The sequence below is a fragment of the Marmota monax genome, unplaced genomic scaffold, assembly GCF_021218885.2.
Source record: "Marmota monax isolate L192 unplaced genomic scaffold, Marmota_monax_Labrador192_F-V1.1 WCK01_AAM20220418_F8-fsc00006, whole genome shotgun sequence".
In the NCBI taxonomy this organism is placed as follows: domain Eukaryota; kingdom Metazoa; phylum Chordata; class Mammalia; order Rodentia; family Sciuridae; genus Marmota; species Marmota monax.
In genome coordinates, this window is record NW_026693712.1 from 6,559,463 (window position 1) to 6,582,472 (window position 23,010).

At 36.5% G+C, this 23,010-nt stretch overlaps 1 protein-coding gene across 2 annotated transcripts in view; it reads left to right on the plus strand.

Annotated features, from left to right (window-relative positions):
• Positions 1–17,722: 17,722 nt before the first annotated feature.
• Positions 17,723–23,010, plus strand: part of Slc27a6 (solute carrier family 27 member 6) — a 62,665-nt gene continuing 57,377 nt past the window's right edge. The window contains exons 1-2 of one of the 2 annotated variants that reach the window (XM_046460327.2): positions 17,723–18,022; positions 18,562–19,183. In XM_046460327.2, coding sequence (XP_046316283.1) covers positions 18,703–19,183 — 481 coding nt within the window. In that variant the 5' untranslated portion in view covers positions 17,723–18,022; positions 18,562–18,702. Of the gene's footprint in view, positions 18,023–18,154; positions 18,287–18,561; positions 19,184–23,010 lie in introns of those variants that run through there. The other variant, XM_046460328.2, reaches the window with a different exon arrangement.

The following is a 23,010-nucleotide window of genomic DNA, read 5'->3' on the forward strand; positions in this document are numbered from 1 at the left end:
AATTATGTGGGTTAGTCTCAGTGTCCTCTATTCTGTACCATTAGTCTACCAGTCTATTTTGGTGCCAATGCCATGCTGTTTTTGTTACTATTGCTCTGTAGTATAGTTTAAGGTCTGGTATAGTGATGCCACCTTCTGCACTCTTCCTGCTAAGAATTGCTTTAGCTATTCTGGATCTCTTATTTTTCCACATGAATTTCATGACTGCTTTTTCTATTTCTATGAAGAATGTCATTGAGATTTTGATTGGAATTGCATTAAAACTGTATAATGCTTTTAGTAGTATGGTCATTTTGACAATATTAATTCTGCCTATCTAAGAACAAGGGAGATCTTTCCATAAAAATTCTTGTGATCATATTTTTTGTTTTACTAGTTTTATAAAAGTTTGCAAAATAATCCTAAAATTCAAATGGGAATGCAAAGAATATAAAAAGCAAAAAAAAAAAATTGAAAAAGAAAATATTGACAGTGGAGAACTAATGATACCTTATTTCAAGACTTAGTATAAAGCTAGAGTAGCAAGGACATTGAAAGAGTTGTGTACAAGTAGACAGATCAACAGAACAAAATAGTGCAAAAATAGAACAACACATGGGTGGATAATTGATTCTAAACAAAGTTGCAATGAAAATTTGGTATGGTTTAGAGCTTTTATACATATGGTGCTGGGACAATCAGATGCAAATTCAATCAACATGCAGAAAGTTATATCCATATATTGTACAATAAAATTACTCAAAATAAATCCTAATTACAAATGTTGATCAAAGACTGTTAGTCATCAAAAAGAAAACCTTTGTGACTTTAGCCTATTAATTAGGATATAAAAAAGCATGAACTATAAAAGAAAAAAGTGCTAAATAAAACCTTATTAATGTTAGATATATGTATATAAATGTTATAGTGAAACTTATCAATTTGTATAATTAATGTGAATTAATAATTATAATTTTAAAACATTAAAATAAAGGGCTTTTATTTTTTGAAAGAGCTTAATTTTTTTAAAAAAAATATGTTTTAGTTGTCAATGTATTTGTATTTTATTTATTTATATACAGTGCTGAGAATTGAACCCAGTGCCTCACACATGCCAGGTAAGTGCTCTACCCCTGAACCAGAACCCCATCCCTGAAAGACATTATTAAAGGAATAATTTTAAAAAGCCATAGAGTAGGAGAAAATGTTTGCAAATAATATATTATTGATAAAGTATTTTATTCAGTATATATGAAAATATTTCTCAAAACCCAAGAAGAAAACAAAAAGAAATTCCATGTAAAAACAGTCAATTTTAACAGACATTCACCAGGGAGTATATATGAGAAATACTTGAAAAACAGCTCAACATAATTACTCCCTGGAAAATTAAAATTAAATCCACAGTGAGATATCACTGCACAGATATCAGAATGTTTAAAATGAAAATTAAATCCACAGTGAGATATCATCACACAGATATCAGAATGTTTAAAATGAAGATGATTTAACCTACCAAGTGTCAGTGAAGCTGTGGAACATTATGAAACTCATTTATTGCTGGGGAAAAGAATAAAAATCTGAGCCCTTGACCCAGCCATTGTACTCCTAGGTATTTATCCAAGAGAATTGAAAACATGTCCTCAGTAAATATTTGTATCTCATGTCTATAGTAGCTTTATTGTAATAGGCAACAACTGGGAAGAAACTCAAAGGTCCATTCAAAAGTGAGTGATAAAAAAATTACAGATATTAATATTCATTAAATTCCCACTTAATAAAACATATCATCAACATACCACTTCGGCATAGAATCCTACATAGTTGAAGCTACACATACCTATGCTCATGAAAGGAACCTAGGCAAAAGAAGAGTCCATATTATATGATTAATTTACATGACATTTTAGAAAGTAAAGACTAATCTATTGTGACAGAAATCACTGTTAGGTTTTCCCTGGGAGAGAACAGGGCAGATGCGGCACTGAGTGGCAAGAAGGAGGGATTGCAAAGTGAGAAAACTTTGAGACATGATGGATGTAGTCATTACTTATCTTGATTGGGGTCATTACTTCATAGATATATTCCTAAGTCAAAATATTAAATCGCACAATTTAAATATGTGTATTTTTATAGTATAATACATACATATGTATGTGTATATTTATAGTTTGATACATAAAGTTATTTGATAGGACATTTGCAAGACTTTGTAGTAACCAAAAGAACACTTCAATTAATAATATTTTAATATTTATTACCTAATAATAATAAATATTATTATGCATACATTACATAAGGTCTTTCTGAATAATTTACCTTTTAATGAGACTTAAACAAGTAAACTAAAAGAATCCATATTCTATTAAGAATGACATAGTGTTAGATGCTTCTATATGTGTATATTTATGAATCTCTATTTTTAATCTAGTGAACAAGCCTAATTTTTTTCTGCAATATCTATGCAACCCAAATCTGCATCAAAGCTAAACAGTTTATCAGCTCATATTAGAGAATAATCTGGCCTTGCCAAAAATAAAAAAGAGTTGCCAAAGTAAGATAGTAAGTGAGTGGTTAACTTCAAAAATCATAGTATTAAAATATAAAGATGTAATTTTAATGTAATTTTATTTCCTATAATCTATCTTCCAAACCCTGTCGAATCAGGTCTTATAGCCCTCAAGCATGTTATCAAGTAATTCCAAGGTTGTAAGGAAAAAAATTCATGAAGGCTTGTATTAAATCTCTTCCTCGTTCTACCTCCATAATGAATCTCAGTAAGCTATAACCCTGTTCTTTTAATTTGATGTGAGAAAATATACCAAGAAAATATTGAGCAATTTAGGAAATTTCCATTTTGCTAAATGAAGCTCCTGCCTCTCATATCTTCTGCTCCATTTTCTAGTTTGATTCTTCAGGTGTCCTTCCTGCTTGATATTCAAATGTCAGGCTGATTCTTAAGCTGTGAGCAGAATTCTGTTCCTGTAGTTGAGTCTGCATCATCCCTACCTCAGTTGGCAGCACTGCCCAAATAATTTTCCCCCCATTTCTGTATTTAATAGAGTCTGATAGACACAAGGGAAGGATGGAGACATTGATGGCAATAGAAGATGTTGCTAAAATAAAACTAACACATTAAAGAAATTCATAATAGTTCAGAAAATCATCTTTTAGTGAATTAAATTTTGTCATTTATCAAATTGGTCTTTGGCATATGACATTTTAGAAAGTAAAGACTGATCTAATGTGGTAAGTTAAGGGTCAAATAGGCATGACAGTCAGTGGAGAAGGACCAGCTGAGGAAAGAAGGAGTGGGACAGACCAAGTTACATCTGGCCAAAGGCACATCTAGTGAGGCAGCCTCTGAATGGGTTGCAGGAGTAATTTTCTCTCACTTATGGGCTGAGGGTACTTAAAACATGAGGCAATGCTGCTCAACAGTCTTCCAGTAGATGCTGTCTACTAAATAAGGCCAGATTGGGATCCTTGGTAATCTGTTGATCACATAGAATCAAAGAAATATAATGTCATTGAGGGAGATCCACATTCTTCCCCTTCTACCTGAAACTCCAACTGGCCATTGAGGTTATGTGAGAACCTGATTACCATGCCAGATATCCTCGTCCTTTACTCTTTGTACTGAGACTGATGAAGAAAAAGGTGCCACTAGGTGAGACTTTCTGGGATAGTGAGAGAAGAGAATGAGGAGGATAATGTTCAAATTTGGGGAGAAGGGAAATTTTCAGGCAGACATTTTCCCAATATATTAGCTTGGACATTGTGTATCAACCAAATAACCCTTTTGTTTTTAGTGGAAGGTCAAAGTAGAATCACTGTAGAGAGATGAGAGCTATACCTTATAGCTGCCAATGCTCCCTGATACCTATGGAACCAAAGGATATTGCCTAGTGGTTGTGGTTTTTGTATTTTTGATGTAACTGCTTGGATCCTATTAATTGTCATGTTGCTTCTCCAAATCCTGACAAAATCCTGCTATTCGAATAATCAGTGTCAGTGAGAGGTATAAAAGCTAGTATAATGAAGAATATCTATAGATTAAATTCCTGAAGAGAATTACACTGTGTTAATTTTGTCCCAAGGAAGTGATAGGTTAAGTGAAAAGGCACTGAAGTGATATGTTAAGTGATATGGCACTGAAGGTACTCTTCAGTTTATAGGATTCTCTGCATTTGCTATTAACTTGGAAGTGTGTACTACACTGAACTATGTTAAGTACCTGGACTTTTCTAAAAGGGTCCACTCTGAGAAGAATATAAATTAGAATTCTTTAGTCTTTTTTTATTGATTCTTCTTAATTATATATAACAGCAGAATTCATTTTGATAAAATACCTTGTTCTAATTAGGACCCTATTCTTGTGGGTGAGCATGATGATTAGGTATTTTCATATGTGTACATAGAGAAATTATGTTAGATTTATTCTACTGTCTTTCCTATTCATATCCCTCTCCCTTTCTTTTGTTCCCCTGTGTCTAATATACTGGACTTCTGTTCTTCCCCTCCCCAACTCTGTATTATCGTTTAGCTTCTACATATCAGCAAAAAACATTCAAAATTTGTTTGTTTGTTTGTTTTTTGGGGGGGAATTGGCTTATTTTACTTAGCATGATAGTCTCCAGATCCATCCATTTATTGGCAAGTATCATAAGCTCATTCTTCTTGATGACTGAGCAAAAGTTCCATTGTATATATATACCACAATTTCTTTATCCATTAATCTGTTAATGGACATCAAGATTGGTTCCATAGTTTTGCTATAGTGAATTGAACTGGTATAAACATTGATATGGCTGTAACAATATAGTATGCTTATTTTAATTTATTTGCATATATGCCCTTTAGTGTTATGTCATGTGATCTTAGAAGCAAGAGGGAGGAAGAACTGGGTACACGGAATTGGAGATAAGTCATAGCAGGGGTTTGCCTTGAATCACCTTGGATAATTTGAATGTGAAGGCCAATATGTACATCCATTGAGACCAGATGCCAGGTTGCTAGCAAGTTGTGAGCAGGTATAAAAAACACTGTGATCTGCCTGGTCTAGATGAATAAGTTCTGTAGAGTAAGTCCTTATGTTAAGTGGGCATCACCAAACAACACTGAAGTCCAGATTCTATATGCTTGATGTAGCCAAATGGTTCATCCACATTAGTTAGGACATAGAGTATAAGACATAAGCTTCCTGGGTGAAATTGCACTTCATTAGTTAACATTAACTGCATATTTCTGTCAAACATGGTACTGAGTTGAAAGAGGTACTCATACGTTTAACTGTGGCCAAGGTGACAATAGCTAGGTTCACAGGTGCTTCCGCCTCTCCAAGAAATTCCTTAGCTAGAAGTTCTTCCTGCATAGTATTGCTGGAAGGCATGTCCCTCATGGTTTTTAGAGAAGGGTGTCAGTTTCTGTTTTTATTCTGATTCTGTTTGTTTAACAGGATTAAAGGACCTGGTGTTGACTCTTTCTTAGAGATCCCGCAGATATAATGGAATAGCAAGTTTTCTCCATCTGGCTTTGGATTTCTTTTACTGGCAAAAGAATGCATTGTTATATTTGTAGTGCTATTCATATTTCTACATTGAAAAGGGTCCATTGAGGCTTATCTGAACCTTTCTCAGTTTAGAAGCCAATTGTAAACAGTTGACAGGTATTTCCTGGTGGCAAATTGTAGACATTCCTTGTCTGAAACCTTTAGGTTTTCATTTGATATTATATTATGAAGCTCATGAACATAATTGATTCAATGATCCAAAATTTGTATGTGCTTCCTGTAGCAAATCAGGACACACATTCTTAAAATAGTTGGAGAACAATGTCTCTTTGAAGCATGTAGCTTGAATTTTTAGTCCATGTTGCTATCATATCTCTTTTTTCTGAAAAGTTCTGTTTGTTTGATTTAGCTTTTGTTTTAAATTTGTTTTTATAATTTGCTGCACATGTAGGAAATAGTATTGCAAAAAGAAAAAAATATGGATTTAAATGTATATAGTTTCGTGTCAAATAAGATAAAATTTTGTTCTATATGCATGAAAGATTTTAATAATAGTATTAGAATACAGAATCAAAAGATTTATACTTGGTAACATGAATTAACTTGTAAAGACATAACTGGATTAAGTATTGTGTGTTTGATTCCAGATTAGTTCAATAAAACAATTCACACATTTTTTTAGTTTTCCAGTACATATAAAAGTTATATTCACACCATATTATAAAAAATTAAGTGTGCAAAATCTTCATGGCAAAAAATAATGTACATTTCTTAATTTAGAATAACTTATTATAACAAATGCTAAAAGTCATCTAATTCTTTAGTGTGACAGTCTTCTTTGCTGGTGAAGGATCTTGCCTCAATGTTGATGGCTGCTGCTAATTGCATTGGTGATTGATGAAGGTTGGGGTGACAATGGCAATTGCTTAAAATAAGACAAAAATGAAGTTTGTCGCATTGATTGATTCCTCCTTTCATGAAAGATTTCTCTGTTGCATGCTATGGTGTTTGAAAGCAAAATTTACTCACATTAGAATGTTTTTCAAAATGAAGACGATCTTCTCAAGTGCTCCTGTTTTATCATCTAAAATTTGATATAGTATTCTAAATACTTTGTTGATATTTCAACAATGTCCCTGATATCTTCACCAGGAGGAGATTCCATCTGAAGAAACCACTTTCTTTGCTCTTCCATAAGAAGCCTCTTCTCATTCACTTATGTTTTATCATGAGATTGTGCCGCAGTCTGGCTGGGCACAAAATCACTAGCCACTAAAGCAGGAACAAACTTTATTTTTGAAACTGTCGCCAATGCCCCGTATGCTCCCGGGAAGATTGCCGATCGACCCATGCAGCGTTCTCCCGGACCCCAACAGGAAGTCCCTCCTCCGGAATTCCCTCCTACTGCACTTCCCCAACCAATGGGAACTCTCCAGGAGTCCCGTAGCAGGCCGAGGTGGACAGCAGGAGTACAATATCCATATGAATGCAGATCTTAACATAATCATATCATCTCAAAGGCTTGCTGGCGTCACCTTTCAACCAAAAATGCCATGCATCATATTACTTGGCTGTGGCTCTTAGCATCTCCCCCCTTCTGTTTAATTAAGCAACAAGCAATGTGGCTAGGGACCGTGCCTGTTAGGTTTGTCCAATTCAACATATGGTTCTTACCCGTCATCGGATGAACTGACCTCCAGGTGTCAGCCTCCTGTCTTAGGTTGGTATCACTGCAATTGGATCATACCCATCACTGACTACCAGTCCAGCATACAGCCATACTTGTGGATAGGCCTATGCAACAGTGGTGGGGGGGGGTGAGGTTCTTTGCCTCACCTCTGTTGGCCCCCAAATTTGGCCTTGGTGCCGGTGGGGGGGTGAGGTTCTTTGCCTCACCTCTGTTGGCCCCCAAAATTAGACCATCACTAGTAGAAGGGAGGAGGATACAGAAATGCCACGACACCAAGCCAATTGACAGCTCCTTAGGAAGAATTGCATCACTGGTGACACATCAGCAAAGATACGCCAGCACTACCATAATTCGCTGCATCAACAGATAGATCACAATGCATACAAGTGATACATAGTCCAGGCAAGATCTGCAAGCAGTTCAAAGCGGAGGAATCTATCAATATGTCCATTTCCTCCCAAAATAAATCGACTCCTTGAATGAGCATTACTTGTTGAGTTATTATTCATTGATGCATCAGTTTATACAGTTTGTTGTGATAACTATCAAAGAAACTGTAGTTTGGTTTCATCTTTGTCTTCACCGGCACTGGGATGAAGATAGGAATTCTGACAATGATGGCTAAAAAAAAAACATGTAACATTCCAACAGGCACTAAGAAAACAATTTTTTGAACAATTTACATTATCCTGAACAGAATTATTAAATATAATGAAAAGGAAAGGTGAAAGTAAACAAACAGATCTGTTAACCTGCTTATTTGTACACATATTAAAACAATCCTCAACAACTGTTTACCCAATTTAAATTAAACCATTAAAATTAGGTGAATAATAAAAAAAATTTCAGATCCATTTATTCATGAGCGCTCCTCATATATGATATATGGACATACGCACATACAGACATACAACACAAAACAGAAGTGTGCACACGTAACATACAACACATAAGATAATAGTAAAGGCCTTGTAGCTTTACATAGGTGAAATCTCCATTTCAGTGTTTAAAAACTCCACAGTCAAAAAATAAAACTGATCAGAAAAACATTAACCTAGGTCTGTATGAGCTCAAAAATAAAATAAAACTTTATGTTGTGGGAAAAAGCAAATAATAAAATAGATATTGAAGAAAGCATCCTGGTTAATCACTGTCGCAGATGTAAGAATAGCCAAGCTGGAGCTCTGGATATCAGCTGTTATGGATTTGAGTCAAATCATCTTCTTTTTGGTCTGTAGAAATCACTTTGGTTAGTCTCTCTGGAATCCAAATCGGCTGCTGTTCTCCCTGTGGAAACACACAAACAGAACCCCGACTCCAGACAATCACTGGGTCAGGACCTTTCCATTGTCCTGTTAGAATATCCTTCCAAAGTACCTTAGGCTTATGTATTTTTTGGATAGAAATGTCTTTCCTCAGCACTAAGCCCTGATGAATCCAAATTTAAAAAGTTTAGAGTAAAAAGGGTTATTTTAAGATGACCTTTGGGGGATATATACCCCTTTCCAATTCCCTCCTTTTGTTTTAACAAGTACATTTTAATAGTTTGATGAGCTCTTTCAACTATGCCTTGTCCCTGTGGATTGTATGGAATTCCTGTTATGTGAGTAATGCCAAATGATGAGCAAAATTGTTTAAAAGAGGTAGAAATATAACCAGGACCATTATCTGTTTTTAACTGTTTTGGAATGCCCATAGTGGCAAAATTTTGTAAGCAATGAGCTATAACATCTTTAGTTTTTTCTCTGGCATGAAGGGAGCCCATCAAAAATCCAGAAGAAGTATCAACTGTAACATGAAAATATTTTAATTTTCCAAATTCTGGCAAGTGTGTGACGTCCATTTGCCAAATATGGTTAGGTATCAGTCCTCTAGGATTGACTCCAAGATTAACTTGTGGTAAAAAGGTCACACAATTTTGACATTGCTTTATTATATGTCTGGCTTGTTCTTTAGTTATTTTAAAATGCTTTTGTAAAGTATTAGCATTGACATGGAACCTTTTATGAAAATTTATAGCTTCTTTTATTGTGGAGAAAATATGTATGTCATGTGTAGATTTATCTGCTAATTCATTGCCCAAACTAAGGGCTCCAGGCAATCCTGTATGTGCCCTGATATGTCCTATAAAGAATGGATCTTTTATGTCCCAGATTAGACTTTGTATAGTGGAAAACAAAGAGAAAACAGTAGAAGAAGGGGAAATCCTACCAGCATCTTCAAGGGATACTATAGCATTAACTAATACTGACTATCAGAAAATAAATTAAATACAGAATCTTTAAACATCACAAAAGCTTGTAATACTGCATTAAGCTCTACCTTTTGAGCTGATTGTTTGGGTACTAAAAATGTAAAAGTTTGATCAGGGGTAACTACTGCTGCTGTACCATTATTTGACCCATCAGTGAGTATATTTGGAGCATTCATGATAGGGGTTTTTCTTGTCATTTTAGGAAAAACTACAGGATGCTTAGACCAAATAGACAACAAAGGATTAGATGGTAAGTGATTATCAAATGAAACATTAGATTTACATATGATTATTGCCCAAGTGTTTAACTCATTTGCTAACTCATTAATTTGATCCACAGTATATGGAGTAATAATTTTATTGGGAGAAATCCCAAACACTCCCTTTGCTACTCTTATTCCTTTGAGTATTAATTGTCCTACAGCCTCAGGATACCTAGTAAGAATAGTGTTAGGAGAATAAGATAAATGTATCCACAATAATGGACCTTCTTGCCAAAATACTCCTGTAGGAATATTTTTTGTTGGTAGTACAATAAATAATAAAGGCAAACTTATATCAATTCTATCCAAATGCATATTTTCCATATATGTTTCAATGATTTTAATGCCTTTCTTGCTTCAGGCGTTAATATGCAGGGTGAAATTGGATCTGATGGAACCTTTTAGGATATCAAATAAAGGTCCTAGCTCTCCTGTTGGTATGCCTAGATAAGGCCTTATCCAATTTATGTCTCCCAATAACTTTTGAAAGTCGTTAAGTAATTTGAGTTGATCTACTCGTATTTGAATTTTTGGTGGACGGACCATGGTTGAGGATAATAGAACTTCTAAATAATTAATTGGAAGATTTAATTGTACTTTATCTATTGCTATGTCTAGATTATAATTTTTTAATAAATTTGTAAGTGTGGCATAACATTCTAGCAATGTGCTTTTATCTTTATGTGCCAATAACATATCATCCATATAGTGAAATATTTGTAGTTCAGGATTTTGATTTCTAAGTGGCTGGATTGCTTTGTTAACATAAATTTGACACATAGTTGGACTATTAGCCATCCCTTGAGGGAGTACTTTCCATTTATATCTCTGATCAGGACCTTCATGATTTAGTGTAGGGATAGTAAATGCAAAACGTGGACTATCCTCAGGATGAATTGGAATTGAAAAAAAACCAATCTTTAATATCTATAGCTAAAACATACCAGGTTTTTGGTAAAGCAGACAATTGGGGAATCCCTGATTGAGCAGGTCCCATAATAACCATCTCATTATTAATGGCTCTTAAATCTTGCAATAATCTCCGTTTATCAGATTTCTTTTTAAGGACAAAAATGGGAGTATTATGGGGAGATACGGAAGGTTGTATATGTCCCTCTGCTAATTGTTGTTTGACCAGGTCATGGGCTACTTGTATCTTTTCTTTAGTCAGGGGCCACTGAGGAACCCACATTGGTCTTTCTGATTTCCAAGTAATTTTGATTGTCTCAGTGGCCCTTTCTGAAAACCCAATCCATGTCTATTTATTCCTTTATCTATTTGAATTGGTGCTGCCTTACCTTGTTCTTGTTCTCTTAATCTTTTTTCTTTCCTAAAGCCTTGTCTAGCCCTAGTAGTGGGCGTGTTAGGATTGATGTTATTTGTTAATGTCAAACCTAATTGATCTAGGACATCTTGTCCCCATAAATTTATAGGAAGATGATCCAATACATATGGCTGTATAGTTCCTTCACATCCTTCAGGATCCTTCCAATCTAATACCATTGCACTTCTATGGGGATTAGTTGCTACTCCTAGGCCTCGAAGCGTTTGAGTGGCTTGTTGTAATGGCCAATGTTTTGGCCATTCTTGACGAGATATGATGCTAAGGTCAGCACCTGTGTCCAGTAGTCCATTAAATTCATGTCCTTGAATATTTAGTTTTAGCATTGGGTGAGAATCTAAATTTAAGGACAGCATAGCCCAATCCACACCTGTGGAGCCTAATCCCCTGGAACCTCTTTCTACAGAACGACTGGAAAATTTATCACCAGGCTGGGTATTATTAATAACTGTGCTATTCTTTCTCCTGGTGAAATTACTGATATACCTCTTGGAGAACTAGCTATAATTTTTATTTCACCTTCATAATCGGGATCAATTACCCCAGGACTTATCATAAGTCCTTTTAGTGTAGAAGAACTGCGTCCCAATAATAAGCCTACTGTTCCTTGGGGAAGAGGTCCTTTTACTCCTGTGGGGATGATTTGAATTCCCATCTCTGGAGTTAGTACTGCTCCGGCAGAGGTGCAGATGTCCAACCCTGCGCTCCCTCTAGTTTGTCTGATGAGGGATTTAATGGATAATGTGTTCTGGGCACTACCCTGATGGTGTTGCTGGGTTCCTCCATTGCCCCGTATATTTGTGGTTGTGGGCCCCGGAGCATTGGGCCCCCCAGTCTGTTTTTTGGCAATGGAGCCTGATGCCTTTCTCCATGATATCATGGGTAAACACTTGGTCCTTGTCCGTTTTTTGATAACGGAGTACCCTCTATGGTGGTTTGAGAATGGCATTCATTAGCCCAATGTCTCCTTCTACGGCATCGTGGGCAAATACCCGGTATTCTATTCGTTTGATACCTAGCTTTGTTAAACCCTCCTCCTATGGGGCAACTCCTTTTAAAATGTCCTGTTTGTTCACAATTGTAGCATGTTTTTGGCCTGGCATCTGAAGCCTGTTGTACTGCTGCCAAGACTTGCCCTTGTTCATTAATGTCTCTACATAATTTAATATATGTGTTTAAATCTTCATGTCTCCATGGTCTAATGACCTCTCTGCAGCAACGATTTGCTTGGTCATAAGCCAGTTGTTTTATAAATGGCATTGCTTGTTCTGTATCCCCAAAAATTCTGGAAGCCGTTTGAATAAGCCTGTCTACAAATTCAGCATAAGGTTCATTAGTTCCTTGTATTACCTTACATAATTGTCCTTGTAAATCTCCGTGTCCCTGTAAAGTTTTCCATGCCCTAACCGTATCTACAGCAATTTGTGCATATACGCCAGGATCATATTCAATTTGTTGCCGTTGACCCTCATAAGGTCCTTTTCCTAACAACATGTCTAGATTTCTTTGAGGGTAACCGGCTGCTGCATTTCACCTAGCTGTCTCCGTGCAAAATTCCTCATTGGCAACCTTCCATAATGAATATTGTCCTCCATTTAGCACAGATCGACACATGTTAGCCCAATCTGCTGGCCTCATGTCCAAGTTGGTAGTGGATTCGACCATGCTCACAGTGAAGGGTGCTTGCAGACCATAGGTTATTACAGCCTCCTTTAATTGAGTATATCATCTTTTTATTATTCTAATTTTTAAATCCAATATAGCATAAGTTTGAAAGATAATTATAGTTTAAAACAAAATAAAAATGTCTCTTAATAACAGAAGTTGTCACTAAAATTCTTCACTTTAAATATTGATTATTGATGAAAAAGAATGAAGAATTTATCTCTTTTTTCTTGCAAACTCTATTTCACAATAATCATGTAGTTCTTATCAATGAAAAGAAGATCTTTCAGAAAAACATGTTAGATGATATGTAGAAATAATGATAGAATTAAGTAATAATTTTTTCATCTCTGTGAGATAATTGGTTCATGCAAGAATCCACTAATCTATGCTAAAATAACTAAGTGAAATTGATAGAATACTGAATATTCACAGATGATCAAAATACCACTTTCTTATACAGTTGAAGTAGCAAATCACAAGGGGAAAAACATAACCAGGCTTTATCACCAATGAAACCAGTAGTCAACTTTATAATCAACAATAGTGTTAAGTTGTCTAATTCACAACAAACAGATATTTTGTTTATTCACTCTGATATAAGTAGTATGAAGTATATAACATCACCTAAGACATATTCTTCAAACATATTCAACCTAAGCCTCATCAAGTCTGTACATCAAAGTACCGGTTCACATGAAATGCAGGATACAAAAGAACCTGTCAAAGGGGAAGAGAAAAAGATAGTTAGATGCGATTGGCACAAAGTGGGACATGCCACACGTCCTCTGGCCTCTTTGCTTTAACAAATGAGTCTTGGTAAAAGATACGTAGCTTGTAATAGGGACTATTTTGAGAGTAATTTAATATAAAGCAAGTATTAGAGAAAATATCAGATAATCATTAACTTTATTAAGTGTGATTATGGTACTGTGATTAGGTAAGGAAATGTCCTTTTTTTAGAGATGTGTCCTTAAATATTTAGGGGAAGAATGTCATTTTTCACAATATATTAAAAATACTAAAAAAAAGATGAAACAAATAGTGCATAATGTTAATCATGAAAACCAGGAGATGAGCAAGTGGTGGGAGTAGGCTGATATTTTATTACTGATACCATTCCATATGTTTGAAAATTTTAATTTAATAAAAAAATTAAAACAAAGAAACACCAATTAGTGTGAGTTGCCTGATCACCTTCTCCTTCCCTATGCAGGAGATGACAAGGGTTGGAGCAGCTGCCTTGAATCTGTAAGTGGAAACCACAAGTTGAAGTTGGTAGTCATGCCAGCCCTGAAACATCAGCCTACCCAGAGGAAAATAATTATTATAATTAAGTCATTGGAAAAAAAAATCTAAAAATAAGTATTGTGAACTTGCAAAACATATTGAGATGGAGTATATGCTCTAAGCCTCAAAAGTCCCATACCCCCTGTCTATGTCTTTTGAGAATAAATCTTAGACTTTATGAGACTAGTAAGAGCAGGGGCTCATGGAACAAGCCACTGCAACTTCCAGAGCATTATTGATTCCTAACAAAAGTTGCTGAAGACTGTCTTTGACGTATCTCACTAATGACTAAGTGTTCTGCCTCCCTATAGGTGGCTTATAAACTAGAAATGAAGCTACTCTAAGGACCCAGTCAACTATAAAAACTTTACATGAATGTTTTCCAACTAATCAATTTTACCAACATGAAAAAAGGGGAAATTGTCATAACCAGAAGTATCTGAATATAACAAAGGTGTTCTCAAATACCATTAATAAAATACACTGGTAAAATATCTTCTTGGTAGGACCCTGACTGACATAAATTTCTAAGTATCGTTTGTATTTAGTAGTAAACATGAGAGTTAAGTATTTAATTTGTTTGGGAGTTGCTCACAAGACTATTATTATAGGATCACTTATTGTGCTATAAAATTTTTTATATTTTAAGAAGTGTTTAATGTATCCAAGACATGTAGTATTTTAATAGCATTCCTCATCTTTAATGTTCAGTTTGCTTCATGAGTCCGCTTGTGGAATAATTCTGGGCAATGATTATTCATTAGTCCAAATAAACTTTAGATTATAGGAAGAATGATTTTCTCATCAAAACCCAAGTAGGTATCATATCTTAAATGCAGTGATTGAAAACTGAACAAGACCCTATTCCTGAGTAGAATTATATTCAACATTCTCATCCCTATTTTTCTCCTTTGAAATGGAAAGATGAAGATAAAGAAAGATAGTACCTATCTCCTGGTGTCTGTGGTGAGAAAGAACCTATCTTTCCTGGTGAGTGCTTTGCTCTAGATTTTAAAACTACTCTCTGCCAGGGAATAGGATAAATTTCACTTTTCCTTTGGTTAAGACCCATTACCGAACATAATGGCCTGTAATCCCCTGCAAAGGTTGTATGTAGGAGGAATCCTGCTTCTTTTTCTCTGGAATGAGTCTTAGTACTCTTGCCATTCTGTCATAGAACTTCTAGAAAGTGTGGCCATGGTCCAAAAATAGTTGTGGAAATAGAAAGTCAGTAGTCAATTAGGATACCAGGTCAGAAGAATTGAGCAGAACATTCTCATGGCCTCCACAGACCATACTGTTAACTTCTCCACTAAGGTTTAGGGAGTAACTCTTCCATAGTTCCTGTGGGCCCTTTCATTCAAGAGGAAACTCAAAAGATCCCATTTTTAAAGTAATCTAGCTCCTTCACATATTCCACTCCTCCTCCATCCCTTTTCCCAAGCTATAGCTATTGTCAAGGGAATCAGAAACTCTTGGTCCATTGCAAGCACACATTGAGATGTTTTGCAACATAGCATTATTTGAGATCATTCTGAATCTCTTACTTCCTACATAAGCTTCCCATAATCCAAATGGTAATTGCTGCAGAATTGTATCAGGAGACTACTAGAGGCAAGTGATTTGACAGCACAAAATCAGAATTCTTAGAACACAGTGGCAAAATCCTGTGAATGTGAGTTCATGTCTGTTGTATGATGCTATATGTTCTATACTACTTTGATCTACTCACCAAACAACTCATCCTCAACAGAAATGAGTGTGCAAAGTGGGTTAGAGCAGAAAGGAAAGTAAAAAATGACAATGGAGTTGAGGAGAACATATATAGATTGAAATAAACTGCCTTTTTGCATCAACTTAATCACAACATTTTTATTTTCAAATTATATTAAAGAAAAATATAAAATGTTTGTAACTACCTAAAAGGAAACCTGAGAAATAGTGCACTGTTCCTGATGAAAAGTATTGTTAACACAAATATACAGACTATTTGAATGTGTTTATTTCTCTTTATTTTAGTTAAATGATGTATTTATTCACTGGCAGCTATTGCTGCCTTTCCTTATGTTAACTAAAAATTATATCCATTTTACTTTATGGTCTTTTGTAAAAAAAAAAAAAAACACTCATGGGCTGAAATAGGAATGCATGAGGTATCGTCTTGGGATTTTCATTGATTGCCTCTTCCATAGTGAGGCATGAAATTGGTTTGGGTTAATATGCAGTTTTGCAACATATGTTTGTAGTTCTTCTTAATAAATGAAACTCTTGGACTTATGGTGCCGAATATAACCTGCATTCATTTATAATAGTAGTTGCTAAAAATTTAATTCCATTCCTTGGGATTCTGTTACAAGGTTGATGATAAGAAAAGAAAATTGGTGTAACATAATGAGTTTTTCATAAAATTAGTTTTCTTCATTTTAAAAGACTGTCCTTTATTACAATGGTACTATACTTCCTTTCTTCTTTTAATGTTGAAATAAATTCTTCCCTTTATAAAACAATGGTGGCAGTAGGTGGTAATTATCACACTGTATCCTTAATGTTTTTAATTTAGCAAAATAAAAAGATGGCAAGCCAATATTTTTCCCCATTTTTTTTTTTCACTGTATGAGGACAAATTTTCCTCATATTGGCAATCCAAACATCTGAGACTAACTGCTCCATATTCTATTCTGACTTAATTTTTTTTTCTAGGAAGAAAATTATACCAGAGATGGGTGATAAAATAATTTAACTTCAAAGACGCTTTTCAAGTTGTAAAATAGTTGATACTAGTAGTTTTAGTTTTAACTAAAGATATTTTTGAATTAAAAAAAAAAAACTAGAACTTCTGAGGAAAATGAGAAAGCTTTTTCTTCATCCACACGAACAAATTTTAAGAGTCGATGTTCATTTAGGGTTCTTCGTTGTGACTTCAAAGTAATCAGACTAATAAACCATAGTCTGTCTTTGGAATTGTCAGGTTTTTCTTTTGTTGGGGAATCTGAAGTTAGCCAGAAACCAGCTATGGAGCACAGGATGGAGGGGAGAAAAGCCAGACAGCATGAGGCCATGCTTAATTATATCAATACATACTATTAACCACTCATATACACTTTAAAGTTAAGAGCTGGAATGATAACGTCTGCTAGGGGGAAAAAAGTGTGATTAAGTATTCCTTAGTGTTTTATCTTTAGTAAGAATCAACTTTGTGCAACATTTTATCATTCTTTTCATTTGCCTGCTTCCTTTTTACTCGGAGTTCTTTTCAGAATTCTCAGTTCAAAATTTTGATGATCTTAAATTGATGTTTAAAGACAGATAATAGGCAGAATTTTATACTTTGTTTTTATTTTTTAACGTGGATGTGACTATCGATTTAAGTTGTTAAATCAATCAAAAAATTGGAAACTTTTGTAAAAAGCACTGTGGAGGCACTCTAACGACATTAGTTTCAATATAAATACAAACAGCAAGCTGTTTTCAAAAATACGGGTTGCAAATATATATATTTCTCTCCACCTCAGTTCTTTTTTGTTTTTTGTTTTTATTTGTTTGCAGCCTCTAGTTTTGTTCCCATTAATTGCTGATTTTATGAATGAACTCTAGTGCACTACTCTTCTTCCCCGAGCCTCTGGGACTCAAATTCCAGCAGCCCTGTTCCCCTGTGACTTCATACCACGCCTTTCTGATCCCTGGCTGTCCCTGAGTGGCACTGTCCTGTTTCGCGCCAGAAGTCTGATCCCGGGCACGGTCTGTGGAGTGGGAGCTGGCCAGCGCCTCACGGGTGTCCCAGTGACTGTAAGCGCATCCGGAAGGAGCCGGACAGAACGCCCAGGCTGTTGCAGCTGCGGGGCAGAGGAGTCAGGACTGGAGTTGGCCTGGAGCCTGGAGACAGGAGGCAGGCGGGTGACTATCCCGCTGCTGTTGGGAGGAGAGATACACAGCCCCAAGGACTCTCAGATCCCGAGCTGCGGCTGGAGTGGAGGACAACTTCTTCCAGTAGACTCTGTGGTCACCTGGGAACAGTTGGGTGGACCCGGTGCGTCCCAGCGGAGCTACTGGGCACTGGGCGGGGCAAGGTGGCGCTGCGGGGCCCTGGGGCCCCGGCAAGCTTGGGGGCGCTAGCAGAGGCGGGGCCTCGATAACCAGCCAGGTTGCTGGCTGGTGGAGACGGGAAGCCACTGCATTCCAGTCTTCCCCACCTCTGCTTCTCCCGGTTCGAATTCAGCCTCTGGATCTCAGCCTCCAGAGAAACTACCGCGAGAGGAAAGAGCATCAGCTTCTGGAGTTACTTCTCCTGAGGGTAGTGGAGTTTGCTTAGGGTCACAGAGGCCGGGGAGCGTGGGAGAGGGCTGGAAAGTACAGTACAAGTCAGCAGGGCGCCGGCTACCATTGAGGGTGGGAGGCGAGGGCGCTGGGCTGGGCTGGAAGGCAGACTCCCAGCTCCTCCGGTGCCTGCGTTGATTTCTTGTAATATTCAGAGACTTTCTGCTCTACACCCACTCGGTTTTCCCAAGCTTTACCCCAGAATTCGTTGAGGCAACTTTCTGGGTACAAATCTCTGGTTCTGTTTCACAGGATCCCTCCAGAAAGGGTGACACGAACTGCAGTTTCCCTCCTTGAGCAGTGAGGACTGGAGATCTTCGCTGAGGGAGCCACGGATCCTGAAAGAGGACTCTGGTAGGGTTGGGACAAGAACTGCCTCTGACCTGTGCCCCCATGCTCTTGTCATGGCTAACAGGAATAGGGGCTGGCATGATCTTTCTGCACTGCGTGCAGAGACTTCTGTTCCCTTATTTCTGGGATGATTTCTGGTTCCTGCTGAAGGTGGTGCGCTTTGGAATTCAGATCACAAAGTGCAAATGGAGAGGCGAGCAGGTCACTGTGCTGGATAAATTCCTGAGCCATGCCAAGAGGCAACCCCAGAAACCTTTCATCATTTATGAAGGAGACATCTACACTTATCAGGATGTGGATAAAAGGAGTAACAGAGTGGCCCGTGTCTTCCTGAACCACTCCTCACTGGAAAAGGGGGACACTGTGGCTTTGCTGATGAGCAATGAGCCCGACTTTGTTCACATGTGGTTTGGCTTGGCTAAGCTGGGCTGCGTGGTGGCCTTCCTCAACTGCAACGTTCGCTCCAACTCCCTTCTGCATTGCATCCGCACCTGCAAGCCCAAGGCCCTAGTGGTGGGCGCAGGTAGAGTATGGGGTGTGATCTGCTTAGGGAGAATGTAAAGAGATCTATTTTCCTTTTTCTTAAAAAGTTTTTAATTTGTTCTTTTTAGATATACATGACAATAGAGTGTATTTTGACACATTATACATACATGGAGTATACATATATACATAGTATATAATAGCCTATATGTATACATACATGGAATAAGTATAACTTATTCTAATTAGGATCCCATTCTTGTGGTTGTATATGATGTAGTTTCACTGGTTGTGTATTCATATATGATCATAGGAAAGTTATGTCAGATTCATTCTACTGTCTTTCCAATTCCCATTCCCCTTCCTTCTATTTATTCCCCTTTGTCTAATCCAATGAACTTCTATTCTTCCCTCCCCCTCCCTAATTGTGTGTTAGCATCCACACATCAGAGAGAACATTCGGTCTTTGTTTTTTGGGACCTGTTTTCCTACCTTCCTTTTCCTTTAGAACAGTTCATAACTAATAGTTTTAGATGTGTGAAAATGTGTGCATGCCAAGAGTATAAAATAGTTTTACAATTCTATGGCAGGAGGTTTAAATGCCCATGCCTCTTTAATCATCCACTCTTTTGTAGATTAGTAAATATCAAGACAGTTTCAGAAAGCTTTTATGAAATCTCTGCTTAGGATATTGCTTAGGGTGGAGTTTGCTTAGGGTCACAGAGGCCAGAAGGGGCGTGGGAGAGAGCTGAAAAGTACAGTACAACTCAGCAGGCTGTGGGCCACCTTTGAGGGTAGAAGGCAAGGGCACTGGGCTGGGCTGGAAGGCTGACTCCCCGAGCAGAAAGTCTCAGGATATTACAAGAAATTGACACAGGCACCCACATTTGGGGAGGGGACAATTTTAATGCTCTTGGTACCTTCTGTCTGTACAAGAATAGAGAGACAAAGAACTTGTTTGGTTGTAAGTCTTATCAGATCTAGAAAAAAAAGTTTGAGGAATAAGAAAGTTATGTTAACTTCATTGTGGAATACCTACTTGCTTCTAATGGTAAATTTATCAAGGATGATTGCATTTGCAAAACAGATTTGTTTACTCTGGATTTCATGAATTCTTAACTTCATGTCTGCTCTTATTTTATACTGTCTGCAAGATAGGATTTGCCAGAGCAAGGTTGGGCTCCTAACCTGCCAGCCAGTGGGCAGACTTTTGGCAGACTCTAAGTCTCTTCCTCTGTAACACTGCTTCTCATGTGTGCATCATTATTATTTTCTCTGAGGAAGTTCTACCCTTCCTTTTCTCCCTATGTTGGTGTTAAGATGGGTTTGCCTCAGATACTTAACACTGAGCTGTGAAGAAAAATCTTTGGTGTAGTTATTAATTAACCAAGAATCTAGGAAGATGTATAGCTTAACAAAATGGAATTGAAGTATGAAAAATGATCCCTATTTGATACAATTTAAATTATTTATGCAGATTCTTCTTGCATGGGCTAGGAAAATGAGGGAGTAGGAAGAGTGGGAGGATTGGTGGTAAGCACCTTGGTGAAAATAGTTAAGTGTTTTAGATTAATAGATATATACTGAAACCTTATAGATAATTTTTAAATTCACAGAGCAATGTGGAAAAATAATCTAACTTATAATAACCTACATATCTCTAAAGTATATAACTGTATTATATAATTTTTGTATATGACAGAAAACTGAGCTAGGCAATATGAAGAAGGTCAACCCTTCAAAAATTCTTCCTAGTTATCATTGTCCTTCCAGCTCAGCACAAGGCCTGATACAGTGGTAAAATGTTTACTTTCAATGTTGTTTCGTTTTTAAGGCTGCAGGAGCTGAGAAGCCAAAGAGTGTCCTTTGGGTATTGTTTGTTCATTTTGTTCTTTACTCCTATCTTCCAAGATTAACCTCTTAGCTTGGAAAGAGGTTAACCAGCATGTTTAAGTTTTATTGACCTGTAGCAATAAGTAGAACAAATGGTCATTCAGAATGTTGACAAAGTGGTAAAACAACGTCTATTACAGAATGCAAATATGAATGTAGCAGGATGAGTGAACATCTGAGTGCTGCAGGAAAAATGACCCAAGTTCATTGATGGATACACTGACATTTCGTCACATCTCTCACATTGCTCAACCTGATTATATGTGGAATTCCCACAGCCAATGTAAACCCCAAGTTATGCCCCAAATGATAAAGGCATAGTTTCCTTCATAAGAGCAAATTGAAAGGTCACAGTATCCCTGATAAGATTCATGTGTCCATGATGTTGAGGCCAGTCTGAGAAGCACCCCCAAACAGGTTGTCTGAAACACGACTTATCTTGAAGTGTATTAGGCTGGTTACCTCCCAAAATAAGAGTGTTCAGACTCTGCTGTTGACTGAATTCTTGCTTAATTAACTCTAATTTTGTAATTTTATTTATGTTAGTTTTTGCTTCACTTGACAGTCAATAATTGTATTATTCCCTTGTTTTTGTTTTTAACACCAACAGCTAGTTATTTTTGGTTTGTTTTTTTTTTCAATATAGAAAAAGATAATTTGGGGCACTAGAGTTTAAAGTCAAGACTACTTAGATGGTTCGCTGGATAAATAGATAGCTGGGACCTCTAGCTTACATCCTATGAACCATTCTTTCTAGCATATCTCCAAGACATAAATTACATGTATTTTTCAAAGATAAGACCACTTCTTTTTTGATTAAAATTTTGTTTGTTTGTTTGTTTGTTTTTGTTTTGGCTAGGATATAGCTCAGATCATACTCACTTCTCTGTATTTAAAGCTTATACCTTGAATAGCATATTCTTGACATTTTGAGTTGCATCAGTTAATAAAATATGTACATAGTTTTAAAGACTTTACATTTTAGAGTTTTTAGATCCTTTTTTTGAGTATTTCTGATGGAGATATACTAGTAAATCATTATATCCCTAGGGAAAGTATATTGAAGTGGAAAGACAAATCAAGTAGTTTAGACAGTGTTAAGCCAAACAGGTCTGAATTTCATATGTGCATTTCCACTTCATAGCTGATGATTTATCTGTGAGTGTTACTTTACCAAGTTGCAAAGTATAAATAATACTATCTATTTAATATCAGCTTTTGCAAAGTGACTGAGTGCCTGATATGTACTAACTAGATACTTAGTGAATTAAAATAATTGCTATTATGATTGTAAAGTCACTCTGGAGCTTTTAATAAGTAATCTCATTTGGACTTTGCTGCTGCAACCTAATTTGGTGCCAGCAATATGAAAGATTAGTATAAAGTTTGTTTGAAATAGGACCTTGAACTCATTATGTTTTAGAAAAATTACATTTTTTCATAGGTCATATAAAATCAGTTTTAAACAGGTTTTATAGGCCAGACCAGATAAAAACCTTGGTGATAGATGAAGTTTCCATCACTGTCTTCTAGACTAAACCAAAGGAAACATAGCAGCTAAGTCCCCAGGCAAATGCTACTGTTATTATCAAAACTATCTACAAGGGTTAGAGTCATGGCTTAGAGGTACAGCACTTGCCTAGCACATGTGAGGCATTGGGTTCGATCCTCAGCAACACATAAAAATAAGTAAATAAAGGTAATATGTCCACCTACAACTAAAAAATTAAAAACAAATAAACAAAACTATCCACAGTTGCCACTTTTTCAAGGTTGACCATGTTTATGGCACTACCAATAATGCTGAGAAGCTAGAGCAGTTCTGTAGTTTGGCAACTGAGATGAAAAGAAATTAAGTAACTGGTTTAAAGTACAACACCTTAGTAGGTTGCAGAACCAGGACTGAAAAACTGGCTTCTAATTTAAGACCCTGCTGTACCATACGGTCCACTTATTTCTGGGACTGCCAATTCA